At 43.4% G+C, this 15,579-nt stretch overlaps 1 protein-coding gene and 1 long non-coding RNA gene across 5 annotated transcripts in view; one reads left to right on the plus strand and one right to left on the minus strand.

Moving 5' to 3' along the window:
* Positions 1 to 3,413, plus strand: part of LOC125740327 (uncharacterized) — a 29,500-nt gene extending 26,087 nt beyond the window's left edge. For 3 of the 4 annotated variants that reach the window (XM_049011292.1, XM_049011295.1, XM_049011294.1), the window contains exon 3: positions 225 to 3,413. In XM_049011292.1, the coding sequence (XP_048867249.1) occupies positions 469 to 2,301 (1,833 nt within the window). In that variant the 5' untranslated portion in view covers positions 225 to 468 and the 3' untranslated portion in view covers positions 2,302 to 3,413. Of the gene's footprint in view, positions 1 to 210 lie in introns of all 4 variants that reach the window. The other variant, XM_049011296.1, reaches the window with a different exon arrangement.
* A 9,855-nt stretch (positions 3,414 to 13,268) lies between these two features.
* LOC125740373 (uncharacterized) lies at positions 13,269 to 15,046 on the minus strand. Its single transcript, XR_007397598.1, has 2 exons — positions 14,837 to 15,046; positions 13,269 to 14,294 (listed from the first exon to the last, which is right to left on the minus strand). It is a non-coding gene; the product is annotated as an uncharacterized LOC125740373 (long non-coding RNA).
* Positions 15,047 to 15,579: the final 533 nt, after the last annotated feature.

A 15,579-nucleotide genomic window follows, 5' to 3' on the forward strand; every position in this document is an offset into this window, starting at 1 on the left:
CGAAAATGAACTGGGTAGATGCACTGCCAACAGCCTTGATGGCGTATTGGATGGAAACGCACAGGGTGACGCATTTGTCTCCGCATGAAATGCTGACAGGGAAACCAATGCCTGGATCGACTTGGAGGGGGCCGTATAAGGGACCCAGCTTAGATCAGCTGGGGGATGAATTAAAGTTGTACATGAGGACTTTAACCAAAATACACAAAGCTATTTCCAAACAGGAAAAGGAGAAAGCACAGAAAGAAGACACAGACTGGGAGGAGCCAGTCATCTTTCCAGGAGATAAAGTCTACCTGCGAGTGTTCCGGCGAAAGTGGCACGAGCCCCGACGAGAAGGACCCTTCAAGGTGACACGAGCCTCAGCAACAGCGGTACAGGCAGAAAGGAGTAACACGTGGTATCATTTGAACCACTGCACTAGAGTACTGCACGAAAGGCAGATAGTCACTGAAACCAACACAGAGGATGCAGCTGCCCTTGGCTCAGATGGCCCTGATGGAGCTCCCAGAGGAGCTCCACAACTTGGAGAGGAGCCAGTTTCAGGTTCAGAGCAGACTGAGGGTCAAGAGGGAGCGTCGCAAGCAGACCAGCCACTCCAGACAGAACACGAAGCTGTGGGTTCTGGTAGGGCTGACAGCGATGATATTGGTGATGCTAATGATATATCAGGCCCTTCAGGTCTGGGGGCACAGCAGGACGACAGGTCAGGTGAGATCAGAACAATTGACTTCACTGACTCAGCCTTGTCCTTTAATGCTGAATAACCTCTCAGATAACAATGAGCGAAAGCGGAGAGAGGTAGGGAGGAGATATGGGAGTGAGGAGAGTGAGCAAATTGTAGAATATTACCAGGATGAAATAGACCTGGAAGGATTAGCAAAACGTACGCTTGGAAATTGGTGGTATAAATGGGCTAAGTATACCGCTGCTTCATTAGGACAGGAGGGTTGTGTGTTGTGTGCAGGTCCTGACCCTTCAGTTAGGGTAGTCCTGTTCCCATACACTAATAAACGGTGTGAAGAATGGGAAATGGAGAGGATTATGAGATTCTGGAAGAGTCTGTGTCAGGAGGGGCCGGCTCCTGAGAAAGACTGCAGACCCATATCTAACCAGTCAGAGCGCATACCATACTGCCCCTATAAGTGTCTGATATATCAGGGAAATACTAAATATGCTTACAGGGTGGAAAAGCATTGTGGGCAGTTTAAGCCCTGGGAAGGGGGACAGCAAGATATTATGGTGAACAAATTGAGTTTTTTCAAGGGACTTATTTATGAGTGTTTTACAAATGATGGGCCAGAGGAGGTAGGCATCTTCTGGGGAACCTGTGGAACTGTTTGGGATGTGAAAGGTCCCCGAGTACCGAATGGAGAACTATCACGTGTTCCGCTGGATGCGTTAGAAAACCAGAGTGTGCCCCTGGCAGATGTGTGGTGGCTGTGTGGTAAAGAGGGCGGATTGAGGCCTACTCTTCCCTATAATTGGGGAGGCCTCTGCGCTAGGGTAATGTTAGCAAGCCAGGTGGATATATATTCTAGAAGACGACCATCTAGGTCCCGCAGATTTGTTGCAAATTATGAGAAGGATCCCAATGTATATATAGATGCGATTGGCCAGCCGAGGGGCATTCCAGAGAAATATCAGGCGAGAAGTGAGATAGCTGCTGGTTTCGAATCAATATTAATCTGGCCTACTCTTAACAAAAATGTGGAATGGATAAATTATTTGTACTATAATCAGCAGAGGTTTACCAACTATACTCAGGGGGCACTCGCATCTCTGGGGGAGCAGCTTCAGGCCACCAGTCTGATGACCTGGCAGAACAGGATGGCCCTGGATTGGCTCCTGGCAGAAAAAGGGGGAGTGTGTGTGCTGTTTGGGGATCAGTGCTGTACGTTTATTCCTAATAATACAGCCCCGGATGGTTCCTTTACTAAGGCTATGAGAAAGTTGCAGGGGTTACAGGATGAGATGGCAAGTAATGCAGGACAACATGACGGGTTGTTTGACTGGTGGTATGATATGTGGGGCAATTGGCAGCAAGCCCTTATGAAAGCACTCTGTGTGGGTGCTGTGCTCATTTCTGCTCTGCTACTAATCTTTTGCTGTATAGTTCCTCTTGTTCGCTCCCTAGTGGGGAGAGCACTGTCCCGGCAGGCAACTATAGCTGCAATGTCTAGAGTGGTGGGAGGACCGTTTGGAGCGGCATCCTCCTGGACCAACACAGAAATGGATGGCGACATAGACACCTTGGATGCAGTCCTGCCCATAGCTGAAGTTCGGCCATTCCGTGTGTGAATACTCCGAGCAGGAGACCTGCAGCGTGGCTGCCTCCCACGACATCTGGGATTTTTTCTAATTAAGACAGACTGTCCATTATAATAGTCTGCATTGTTATTAGTTAACCTTTTACTTATCTTTGTATTACATATATCTGTTTTTGTATTGGGTTTGTAATAGATTTTGTAGTCCTACTGTATATGCAATATATCCAGGGGAGGTCATTGTATGGCGATCCTCCCTTCCCTTTCCTGATGTACCCCCTGTGCTGCCGTTGGTTGACTCTCAGTGTTAGTAGTTTGTGAGCCATGCCTGCCATGGACCCCGAAGGGGGGCGGCGCCTGTGGCGGGCTGGGAGTGGAATTTCCCTGGGTCATAGGGTTTTTGCCCTCCCTCCTAGGCTGGATGGACAGGATTGTGTGTGGGACTCCTTGGAGTCCCAAAGGGGGGAAATATATGGAATATTATTTAGCACTATATAACATAGAATACAAGTATTATGATATTATTAAAAAGTATGTGAAATATCCATGATGTAATCATTACAATATAAACATTATAATGTAATCAACACAACGTAATCAACTGAGTATGTATTTGCACCTTTTGTTAGTCTGAGATTCTGTTAGCTACTTTATATTAGTCCTGAATCTATGAATATTCACTTTTATTAACGTATATTTTATCACAATGTTAAAGGACAAATATATTATCAACCTTTTAGTTAGACAATGTGTAAAAGGCTGAAACTGCCTAGGTTTACTACTGAAGGAAGGGATTCGCCTGAGTTCACGGCTGAGCATTTTTAAAAACCCAAGTGGAGCTGCTCACGCCACCGTTATGTTCAGCCGAGAGACCAAACGGTAAAAGAAATGATGGACAAACTTATCACCTAGGGGTGTGGATTAAGGGAAAAAACTATTATTGTGAATGGCTGAAGGAATGATGATGCTTAAGTGACGAGATATTGTTAAATGAATATTGTTAAAAGAACTTATATAAAAATTGGTGTAAAACAGTACTGGACACACTTTTACGTGTCCAGCCTTGGTTGTAACTTCTTTGTTGCAATAAAGACTGAATTCTGGATATTGCACAAGCGGACTTCTGACTTCTGATTTGGCGGGGAAGGAGAAAAAAACCACGACAGTAGTAGGGACAAAATCTCCTACCACTGATAATTCTGACCATACACAAATTTTTATTTTTCTGCGTCTTGCGATTTTACCGTATCAAAAATCCATCCATCCATTTTCCAAACCGCTTATCCTATCGGGTCGCGGGGGGTCCGGAGCCTATCCCGGAAGCAATGGGCACGAGGCAGGGAACAACCCAGGATGGGGGGCCAGCCCATCGCAGGGCACACTCACACACCAGTCACTCACACATGCACACCTATGGGCAATTTAGCGACTCCAATTAGCCTCAGCATGTTTTTGGACTGTGGGGGGAAACCGGAGTACCTGGAGGAAACCCCACGACGACATGGGGAGAACATGCAAACTCCACACACATGTGACCCAGGCGGAGACTCGAACCCGGGTCCCAGAGGTGTGAGGCAACAGTGCTAACCACTGCACCACCATGCCGCCCCCGTATCAAAAATAACCAGTAAATCCTATTATTATCCTGCTACCCCCACTCTACCAAAACTCATGAAATGATATGATACATTTGGAGGAGGAAGATTTCTAATAGATCCTTTATACCCACCAACCAGACCAGTATAAGAAGCTGTAGGATGTAAAGCCTCTTTAAATGGGTACAGACTACTTCCGTTTATTGTAATAAGTATCTCATAAATTTGACTTTACACTTTTGCATGGTATTGATAGATTTTGAAAGTTAATTACTTAACACAATTCTTATTAAAATTGTTCATTATACAACCTGAATGTCTCAAGGTAGCACATTAGTACAAAAAACGCTGTATGATGTATTATTGTAGCAGTCAGATGTTATTTTAACCAATGTACAGGTTTACCTTTAATTTAATTCTACAAACATAATCAAAATCACTTGTGAAAAAGACATTTAGTCACTTACTAAGGCAGATACAACCTATGGAAGCACAGCTAAAAGCATACCATCACCCATTATAGAGTGACCCATTGTCTTTGTAACTGAGTAATCACAACTAAGTGCAATTAACTATAATGAAACTGTACACAGAACCAGTAAAGGCAAAGGTAATGTATTATGATGAAATGCTTCCAAAATGCCCAGTGTGCTTCAGCGTTTCTCCTTTTCTCCAGTCGTCGACAGGTCCTGTGTTTATTAGGTGATCTGTGATGTAGGCGATCCTGAGAATGGCTGCTGCTCCAAGGATGATTGGCAGGTGGCTTTTCCCAGGAACAGCGGGCTGGAGATGTGTGGGATCTGGAGTGCAGATAGAAACAGAGGAAGAGAACAAGCAGAGGGTGTGGGGTGGGGGGGGGGGGGGAACAAGACTGCAGGACACGTTAAAGTCTATGGTAACACAGGTGACCTGGACTACATGCCCATCACTCCCCACATGCCCGTTTCCCTCGTCTTCCCTGTGGTGTGGTGCTAATGAGCTACATCTATTTCTCGTTTAATCCTGCCTCCCGTTTCAGCCCTTGTGTGGATGATCCCAGGTCCCTCTCGTCTGCTCCTCATCTGTGGTGCATATAGTGCCTCTTCGTCCTGTGCTCCCCAGTCCAGTCATTGTATTGTTACGTGTGTGATTGTTAGGAGAAAGCGCCGTAGCTTTCACTCCTACAATCTAGTTATGTTGGAGAAAGCGCCGTAGCTTTCACTCCTACAATCTCCTGTGTGAGGAAGCGCCGCAGCTTACCACTCACACACTTCCACTTCTAGGACCCAGGAATAATCGAGACAGCACACGTCTTTCTGTTTTACTTGCGCAAGGGTGCCCACTTCAGGTGCAACAGACAGTATCTGCGCCTCTGTTGAGTGTCACCCCGGACAGTCCCTTGGCTTCTTTATTTATAGGGTAGGGGAGGGGTTACATGGGTCTTGTCTTTAAACTAGTCAATGCTGTGTGAGGCCTCCGTGGAACAGGGTTAATACAAAGCATTACATATCTCAAGGTGGGCCCCCTGCTATGTTGACAGAATCTGTTTCCTTTCTCAAGGTCTCTTATTCCTGCGTCACAATCTGGTAGGCCCCTGTGAGGACATCTTGTCTGCAACCCTTTCTGGGCCATGGGTTAGTTGTTAAGGGTTGCACGTACACATATAGGAGGATAATAATATGATAAAATACACAGATACACTCTAACAGTGATCCTGCTGTATAGGATCAATCCTGCTGATCCTGTGTTTCCCCCCTGCTCTCCCAGCCTGGTTTTGAACCCTCATGGTCTGTTTCCTTTTGCCTTTTGCATTGTGTTTTTATTAGAATAAAATCCCCTTCGTTTTCCCCGACGCCTGCCTTTACCTGCATCCTTCCAGAACCTTGACAATTTCCTTAATGAGAGATATGGTGCTTAATAAATAGACAATACATTAAACACAAATACATAATGAGGCTAATAATTTTTATGTGTGTGTCGTTTAAAAGAAATTAAATCAAATTAACTTACCTGGTGACACTGGTAACTCTGAACATAATACTAAAAAGATCATTTTCAAATTGTATTTAACAATTATTTTTTTGCCCACCACCACCCCCATCTTCGGAGGACAACTTTATTTTACATTAAATTAAAGATACAGTGTAAAGAGTGTGGCCGCTCCGAACTCCCCGAACCGGGGAGAGAGGGGAACACAGACACAACAATCGTAGTAATAAAGGTGGGATGGAGAAAATAAAGTGTAGAGGAATACAGAGTACAAACAACCATAAGAAACACACGGCCCATGGCCATATGTCCACAAGACAACCACCCGCCCAACCCGAGAGGGAGCCCACGAGGGACTAAGGGGGCGCCAACCCCCGTAAAAAGAGGTCCGCAGAAGGCATCCCTAGATAACCCGGACCGCCTGCCAGGGCCCCAACACGGCGCAGCAGAGCCAAGGACCACCCAGTCCACAGCCCACAAGAGGAGACGGCCCACACCGGGCAGAGCCGTCTTCTACCTGCCGGGCCACCCCACACGCGCAGGGCCAGAGACAGAGAGTTAGGGGGGACCCCTCAGCCCCCACTGATTCCCCGTCCCATGTTAATGTGAAGTGTGCATGTACATGTGTGAGAGACTTGTGTGTTTATGTCTACAATGCATTAAAATTAGTGGGTGCAGTTCGAGTATGAGGGCCCCACCACTGGCAGATGGCAGAGTCCCCCATCCCCCTCCCTGCACCCCAAGGCCCTAATGTAGCATGGACTGTGTATATAACTAAAGTGCAAAAAGCAGGTGAACAGTCGAGGCACGGGCACCCCACCGCTGGCAGACGGCAGAACCCCACCTGCCTAAACCCACCTCCTCAGCCCTAGTGTCATGTGCTGTCTAATGTGCAAGTAAAACCTCCCCACTGCCCCTCAAAGCCCTAGTGTTGTATGAAATGTGGTGTCCGGCCCAGGGGAGCAAAAAGGGCGTGCAGGAGTGGGCCCCCCCCAGCACCGGGGCCAGATCCCCGACTGGCCCCGATTAGTCCCCATCCCCGACCCCACACAACCGGCAGGGGCGGCCAACCGACGGGGTTCAGGGGCGCCACATTAACAATTATTAATAAACATTCCACTATACATCTCAAAATTTAGCACACTTAATTCATTATCTTTGATACTGTTTCAAACATTTAATGTTCCCCAAACAGCAGCAGAAGAACCACAGCTTCATCTTCCTTGTATTTTGGCTCTTCTCTGTGTCAAGAGCTCTACAAGCTCAACTTTAATATTAATTTTCCACCACTTCTACATCTTCTATCTATACCAGACCCACATCTATCTCTACACCGCCAGTTTCCTCTCTGAAGAGTCTCAGAAACAATGCCAGCATTGCCTATCACTCTCACACCCTCCCCTCCCTTACACCAGTCCTTCACACCTCCCAGTCCCCCCATAACCTCCCCAGCCTGGACAGTGGGGGGTGTCGCTGGTGAGCACTCCTCCAAACCTTTCCTCTCTCCCCAGTCGATCACCTCGTCCCACAGGTCCCAGGCTCCCCAGTGCTGGTCGTTGGTCCAGGAAACAGCTTTCGGAATTTTCATTCTGGTTAACATAATTAACTAGCCGTCTGTGATACTCTCAAAGCCAAACTAGACACTGTGTATTTTCAACGTACTCCAGACATTTGCTAAATGCTATTCACCAAGAATGCCTATGGAAAGGGATGGAGCCTTCATTAGCTGCTCGTGGCATCGAGGCTACTCTGATAGAAGCGGCCAAATTGCTAAAACTGTTTCACAACCTATACAGTAACGCTGGCGAAATCAGGACGCTGCTTCGGTACGTTATAACATCGCCATGGTAATGAACCCAGCAAACGGTTAATCTTACTTCAACAACATGGGACATTTAAAAAGTAAACGTATAGGGGCTCTTTTCAGAATAACATCTTCAGATAAAACGCATTACGACAGACCGGATGAGTAAAACCAATCATATCAACCATAAGGCTTATTGTTTTTAAGTTTAACACAATTATTTTCTCTTACAATTTAAATATAAACAATCACATTCCGAAAAATGGCCACAGCATCTACAGTTTAAGCTACTAATTTTAAATATATTTCAATTATATTTTGCGGCAATATTTGCATGAACTATATCACGACATAAAATGAAATATAAAATTAACTATGCTAACAAAACATAATCTGAAGAAATAGCAAGAAACATACGAAGAGATGCTTCTCACCTCTGTGCCATCGATCTATCAGAAAGTTTATGTTCAACCTGCAGATTTTGTTTCTATGGAAACCAGCGAAATTTTTCATTGGTCGAATGGATGAAGATATGTACTGACGCCATTTTCAACGAATGAAAACGAGAATGAATTGTCAGGGCGGGACGAATTTGAAGGTGAACCAATCAATAGTAGTATGTTTATCTCGTGCTTGTCCTGGCTGGGCGTGATTGGATTTGTTGATCTAACCGCCTTCAAGCCCGTAAACCATGTATCTACTTGTCAATGGGAAACCACGCAGTTCTGTCTATAAATACTGACTGTAATTTTTTTTATGACATTATGTCTTTGCTATGCAGTATTACGGTAATTCGTAATACCGCGATGTTTGGGGTGTACCGCTGTTTTTTTTTCCATAGCTGGTGAACGTAATTAGCATTTTAGCTACGTTGGTAGGTACGCTTTTGAGAAAGAACACTATAGTTCTTGTTATTCACATTCTGTGTCCTGGTGTTTTTAATTTCTCATAATGTGAACAAAGATATGTCATATACAAGTTTTTTGAGAGACTAAATTTTGGTTTGATTTATAATTTATTTAATGGTAAATAAAGTTCTTATATAGGCATTTTAGAATTAGTGCAGTCTTTCGTTTCGAATTAGCGCAATATTCTTAAAAACTGCATGTTCAAACCAAACGCCATGCCATAATAACTGCTTTACAGATATTTCATTCAGGAATCTATGGAGGGTATACTGAAGGTAGGCCTGTTTGTGTGTGTGTGTGCGCGCGTTTGGGTGGGTGGTTATGTACATAGTGCTATAAAACATGTTATTTTGACTTTGTAGGGACATGTTTTCGGTCCCGAAAGTAAGAAGATACTGAATTTTATTAAATTCTGTGAATGCAGCCAAAGGAATAATTCAAAAAGTCTTGCATTTTGTTTGGTTGCTTACTGTTACTGCTTGGTAACTACTGCAATGTTTAAGGTTGCCATAGTTAGGATTGGGGTTATGCCCATACAAATGAATGGAGAGTCCCCACGAAGATATAATTACACAGCTGTATGTGTGTGTTGTGTGTGGTATCAGATCAGTCCCTGAGAGTTCAGTAGTCTGACGCCATGTTTCTGAGTCTGGTTGTGGAGGCCTGAATGCTTTTCCAGATGCCAGAGTGAAAAGATTATGTGAGGGGTGGGTGGGGTCATCCACAATGTTGGTGGCTTTGCGGATGGAGCGTGTGATGTGAATGTCCATGATGGAGGGGAGAGAGACTCTAATAATCTTCTCAGCTATCCTCACTATCCGCTGGTCTTATGATCTGAGGCGAGGCAGTTCCCAAATCAGACCGTGATGCAGCTGCTCAGGATGCTCTCAGTAGTTCCCCAGTAAAATGTTGTGAGGATGGGAGATGGACTTTTCTCAGCTTCCGCTGAAAGTAGAGGTGCTGCTGTGCTTTCTTGACTATGGAGCCTGTGTTGAGACAAACTTGTGTGTTGTTTTTGTTTGTCACATAGTGTAAAAATTGCCTAAGGAATCAAAAATGTGGTTCCATGGGGTTCCAGACAGTGACCTTTTTTGGAGACAGTGAGACTAAATTTTATACCTAGGTGCACCAGTTATGACATTGGTCAGGTAGGCTGTGGTCTGTTAGTTGGTGACAAGTGGCTGGTGATCCATGCAACCCAAGCAGAAGTGAGCAGAACTTGTATCAGCCAAATAGACAGGAGAAAGCGGATTTTTCATTGGACTTCAGGACTCCTGAGTAACAGATAAAGACAGAGTAACAGTAAAGTTATGGAGAATCAGGAAGTAAGTGCCAGTCTGCGCAGATCTGAGGTCAGTGAGACACACATAAGGCTCCTCTGATGCTCCTCTTCATCCGCTGATGGGCCTCCAGGTGAGAATCACAAATCAAACATAATAACAACTGACACAAAGGCCTGAGGTCAGACCCTCTGTATGCAGCACACAGTGTGTCTGCAGTCTCACCCTCACATCGTGTATGATGACATTTCTGCTTTTTAGATTAAGTGCCTGTCTGAGAATAACTTCTGCATCATGCTAATTATTTAGCTGTTTCGTGCTCATGGGCAAAAGAAAAATGAGGATTAAGTTAAATATATCAGAAATAAATTTCTAATGTGGCTCAAGGCCACAGTAAAGTGGACCATCACATCAAGTAAGTACAAAACAGCCTTTACTAATACGCTAAGGGTTAAAACAACATATAAGATGTTCATAATCTGACAGTATATCAGCGTGAGAGCAGGGCTGGCCCTGGAAGTGGTGTGCATGCAATGGCAGAGCAAAGTTAGAGACACCCACTAAAAACTTTCATTTCATCTCACTTGCTCCTTTCTTCTTTTTCCTTCTTTTTTTCCCTCCTAATCTGTCCATCCTCTTCGGCCAGCTCACCCACTGCAATACTTTACGGGTTAAAAATGAAATAAATAAATTTTTTAAATTTAAAAAATGAAATCGATCAAGATGAGAGGCCTATACAGAGTTTATAGAACCCCTCATGGTAAAGCAAACATGTTTGTCACAGCAGTGCATTTAGACCATGATTCTGCTAAAGCTGCCGGACAGGACAAAGGGAAAAAAAAGAAGAAGGTGGGGGTCAGTGCAGCAGTAGATAGTTCAGGTCCAGAAAGTAAAAATCCAGACCAAGATTTAGTTTCAACCAAACAGCTGAGTACTCTGTATCAGTGTCATTCTTAAAGTCGTGTTTCAACTTCTGGCAAAGTTCTCCCAGGAGCCTATCTCTGTTGTATGTACAGTCGGCATGTAATTCATTCCTGCCCAGATCCCTGACAAACAGTTGGAGGCAGAATTACTTGTTATCAGAGTATGTGAATTTTTACACACACCAGCAGCTGTGACAGAATAAGATATTTCCTGTATACTGCTGCCACATAGTGGACACAAAGAAGACTGCAGTCAATTCTAAAATCAGTCAGTCAACATGCTACCACCACAGACTATAATCGGGAAGTGATCAAACTTCATGGAACAATATGAATATAAACAAACAGATGTAGTAAGTATATTGTGCAAAATGTATCTTCATCTTAACTACGCTGAATGGTGGAGTCCCAGAGTAAGTGATCCTCACCTGGAGGCCCATCAGTGAAGAAGAGGATGAAGAGGAGCATCAGAGGAGCCTTATGTGTGTATCGCTGACCTTAGATCTGAGGAGACTGACACTCACTTCCTGACTCTCCTTAACCTCACTGTCTCCCTTTTTGTGGGTTTTAAATGTTTAAAAATCATCCATCTATCTTTGATTTTCATAAACTGTTTGTGCACTGATGCATTTCCTGTCTATTTCTTGTCTGTAAAAAGGAAAACAGTTTGATGCTGCTGTTGTCCTGCTCTTACCAGGAATAAAAATTTTGATTTCATCTAGAATCTTATCATTTTAGAAACATGATTTCATAGCAAAATTATTGATAGCTGGTCTTCACAGTGAATCATTCATGCTCACAGAGTTTAAACTACATACAAATTAATCAAATAAGTCTAGTTCTTTTCTAAACTGTTACTTCCTCATATTGCAAATGAGCAAAGAGCAGTGAAATCAGACTTATTCTGAAAAGCAGAAAAGTCGTCATACAGGATGTGAGTGTGAGACTCTGCAGAAACACTGTGTGCTACATACAGAGGGTCTGACCTCAGGCCTTTGTTTAAGTCTTTATTATGTTTTATACAGTTTTAAAATGTCACTGCAGTAGGTCCTTTTAATATCTGTGGATCAGTACAAATCAAGAGGTCCGTTAGGAAGGTGTCTGTATGACAGGGGTGGGGGTATCCTGGGTGGGGGCAAAGTCAGGTAATTCACTTCATCTGGGTCTTATCAGCAGTCCTGTGTTTCTCTCAGCACCACAATGATGTTTCACACATAATGGGGTCCGTGGGCCTCCTCAGTTATATTCAGGCTTTCAAAGTTCTTCAATCATAAAAAGTCACATGGATCTGACACTCTGACACTGTTATATTAATTTCTTTAAATTCATTGAAAATACTATATATTACAGCTAGTATTTGGATCCGTCTGCTCTTTATCCGTTCCTCACTGGCATACCTGGGTCTCTGTGCAGTGCTTTCCGGAAGCATCAGAACCATTCATAAGGGAATCTATGTGTGGCTGCCCTCTAGTGGATACACAAAATTCGGCTACTTAAGTAGCTTGACTATATTTCCCTCCTAGTTTAGTTTAGTTCCTAATTTAATTTAACAGATGAAACTGAAGGCAGAGCTGGAAATTAGTTTAGTCATGACTTCAGAAGTTACGCTGACAAGGGATTCTGTACAATCAGAGATGAAGCTGCTGGATGGGATGGTCATCGCCTGCTTTTTCCGACTGATGTAGGTCTGGATGTAAAGTTACAAACTGCTTAATGTGTATCAATCTGTTTTATAATGTTCACACAAAAAAGTGCTTTTAATGTGTCTGCACCTTGTATCTCCCACAATGTGCTTCTGCATTTGATTCCTTCTTGACTTGGGGATAAAGAGATTTAACTGGATGGATTTTACTTTTGTGAAGCACTACAGTCCAAAGCTGAACTGATTGTTCAAAGCTTTTTGGTTTTTAAGCAAAACTACTTCATTTAATTTATCTGAAACCCACTTTGCGCCTTTCTAGACTCAACAAAGCATCATTGCCAACAAAATAAGTGAGTTACAGTTAAATCAGGTAAAGAAGTTTCATTTGGAATTTACTGATCCAGGTTTTCAGCACCACAGACAGCAACTAGACTTACTGTCATTTAATGGGAGTGAAAGCAGAAACCAATAGATCACACAGGGATATTTTCATTTGATGGTGTCTTTCTTTTTACTTTTGATATGCCGTCTTCCTCCTTAGCTGATATGTGAAGCTGCTGTCAGCTGAGACAAGCTGGTGTATTTGTACCGCAGATTGAAAAGTGGGCGTTCCCGATTACATCACTCTTTTAAAGAGTCCCTGATTGGTGGGCTCTGACGAGGAGGGGTGACCTAAAAACTCCAAACCATTAATCCATCCATCCATCCATCCATCCATTTTCCAAACCGCTTATCCTACTGGGTCGTGGGGGGTCCGGAGCCTATCCCGGAAGCAATGGGCACGGGAACAACCCTGGATGGGGGGCAAGCCCATCGCAGCCAAACCATTTAAGTTTGTGTAATTCGTTTTTAATAATTACCAATTTCAGAAAAATATGAAATGTTTTGTAAAGTATCAATTTATTAATCATGTATTTAAACAAATAATGACCAGTATAAAAGACACATACAAAACTGTACAAAAGTCTTGGGCTGTCGAAGAAAATGATGTTCAAATGATCTTCATCTTGGTCTAGAATTATAATATTTTGTCCGTCAAAGTGTGGCAGCCCAGTCATTTCAAAATCTCTTCTAAAGTTAGTAAAACATTTGCACCAACCATCCAATAGACCTATATATTTTTATAACATAACTCCTATGGCTAATCAATGCATCATTAACATTTGTTTAATTAAATTAATTAATTAAGTGAGCTGGTGGCGGAATTTAACAAATACATGGAATGGCTGGGGTGCCCCTGAGGAGAGGTTTAGGATCCAAAGCGTGGTTCATCTAGCGATCCAACAAGGCATCAGTAACTTTATGGAGAAAAGAAGAAATTCTTGTTAGTTTTTATTGTGTCACTTTTAATTTGCATATATTTTTATGATAATTGTGTTTTTGTTCTGAGCAAATATACACAACCCAATTAAATAGCATTAAACGTTTTCTTTGATGGCACAAGACTTTTGCATAGTACCATATTTTTTCAGAATCAAGAGACAATTTAATAAAAACCAGTCTTACCTTCACAAGATAACGATTATTAAACATTAACCAGCAGGTGGCAGCAAAGCACTTGTGAATAAGTGGCCAATACGTGGTTGTACAGGTTGCCAGCAGATAATCATCCCCTCTGTGTTTAACTGACTCTCATGCTATGACTGTACAGACTGAGCAGGGCCGAGTGAGAGAGGCCTCACTGCAGTTAGCATAACCGTTTATTTTACAGCTCGTCTGACTCATTCTGCTCCACGAAGGTCATCTCCTCTGCCAGCTTCCTCTGATCCAGGGAGACCCTCTGCTTCTCTCTGATTGGTTCCCGCTTTCTACAGGAGGTCCAGTGCAGCTGAATGGTGATGATGGTGCAAATCAGGTAAAACACACCAGTCCCAGCTTTCAGTACAGCATCCAGAACCTGCTCCCACCTGTGAGACATATAATACACCAGTGTGTCTGTCAGTCACACATATCACATTTAAACCTGAAGAACAAAACAGTGAATCTGTTCTGACTGAATTAAAACCACCTTGATAATCAACAGCAGCACCGATCAGCTCAGTCCTACATACAGAGCCAGCTGGACCAAAGAGCTGAATAAGAGGTTGGATGTGAACAGTAAAGTCTTACATGCTTTATAGAAACACGGTACAGCCATATCTGTACTATTACACAGGACACATGTGAGGAACAGGAGACATTAACAAAGAGCATGAAAATAGCTAGAGATTATCACACAACATGTTACACTATTTTGTAAAAACAGGCCTGCAGTCATTCCCCAGCAGCACAGGGCACAAGGCAAGGGCTCACCCTGGATGGGATGGGATCTCAAGTTTATTATTAAGAAAATGAAATAAAAAATATTTTTTTCCCTTAAAATTAAAATGACAGTTTCCCATTACTGTGTGATCAGGTTAATGCTGCTAGCTGGACCCCCACACTACTGTAAATGCTGCTGAATGCTTACCTCCGTTTTTCATTATCCCCTCCTCCTTCATCATGTGCAGGGAAAAGGAGAGCAGTGGAAACAGGAGAAAGGATAGTTAATAAAAAGCAGGGTTTGCACTGTCGCCTCACTCTTCTGGCACGTGTACTCAAGTCTTCGCTCGAGTTCCGTGTGTATGGAGTTTGCATGCTCCCCCTGTGTCATTGTGGGGTTTCCTCCAGGGACTCTGATTTCCTCCCACAGTCCAAAAACATGCTGAGGCTAATTGGAGTTGTAAAATTGCCGGTAGGTGTGCTTGTGCGAGGGAATGGAGTGTGAGCGTGTCCTGCAATGGGTTGGCACCCTGTCATGGGACGTTCCCTGCCTTGCGCCCATAGGGACCCTGAGTTAGACAAGCAGTTTCAGACAATGGATGGATGCAGCACTGGAACAGATATTACAGAGTACAACTGTAACACTGGTCTACGCTGCAATGAAAAACCACCTACAGACATGTTAGTCAGTCTGCACACCATTAGTAACAATTCATCCTCACAAAGATGAAAAAATGCCTGAATTATGTTGCAAGCTACATGGATTTGTCTGGATTTGTATACATAACAAGTGACTGGCTGTATGTCTGTGGAAAATGCTGTGATTTTTGTCATATTACAGACTGATCATGAACTAGAAGACACACATTCAATATTAAAGACACCAATTAGCCTGACTGTGCGTTTTTGGATTGTTGGAGGAAACCCACACAGCATGTGGAGAACATGCAG

This window comes from Brienomyrus brachyistius, chromosome 4 (assembly GCF_023856365.1).
Source record: "Brienomyrus brachyistius isolate T26 chromosome 4, BBRACH_0.4, whole genome shotgun sequence".
Lineage (NCBI taxonomy): Eukaryota > Metazoa > Chordata > Actinopteri > Osteoglossiformes > Mormyridae > Brienomyrus > Brienomyrus brachyistius.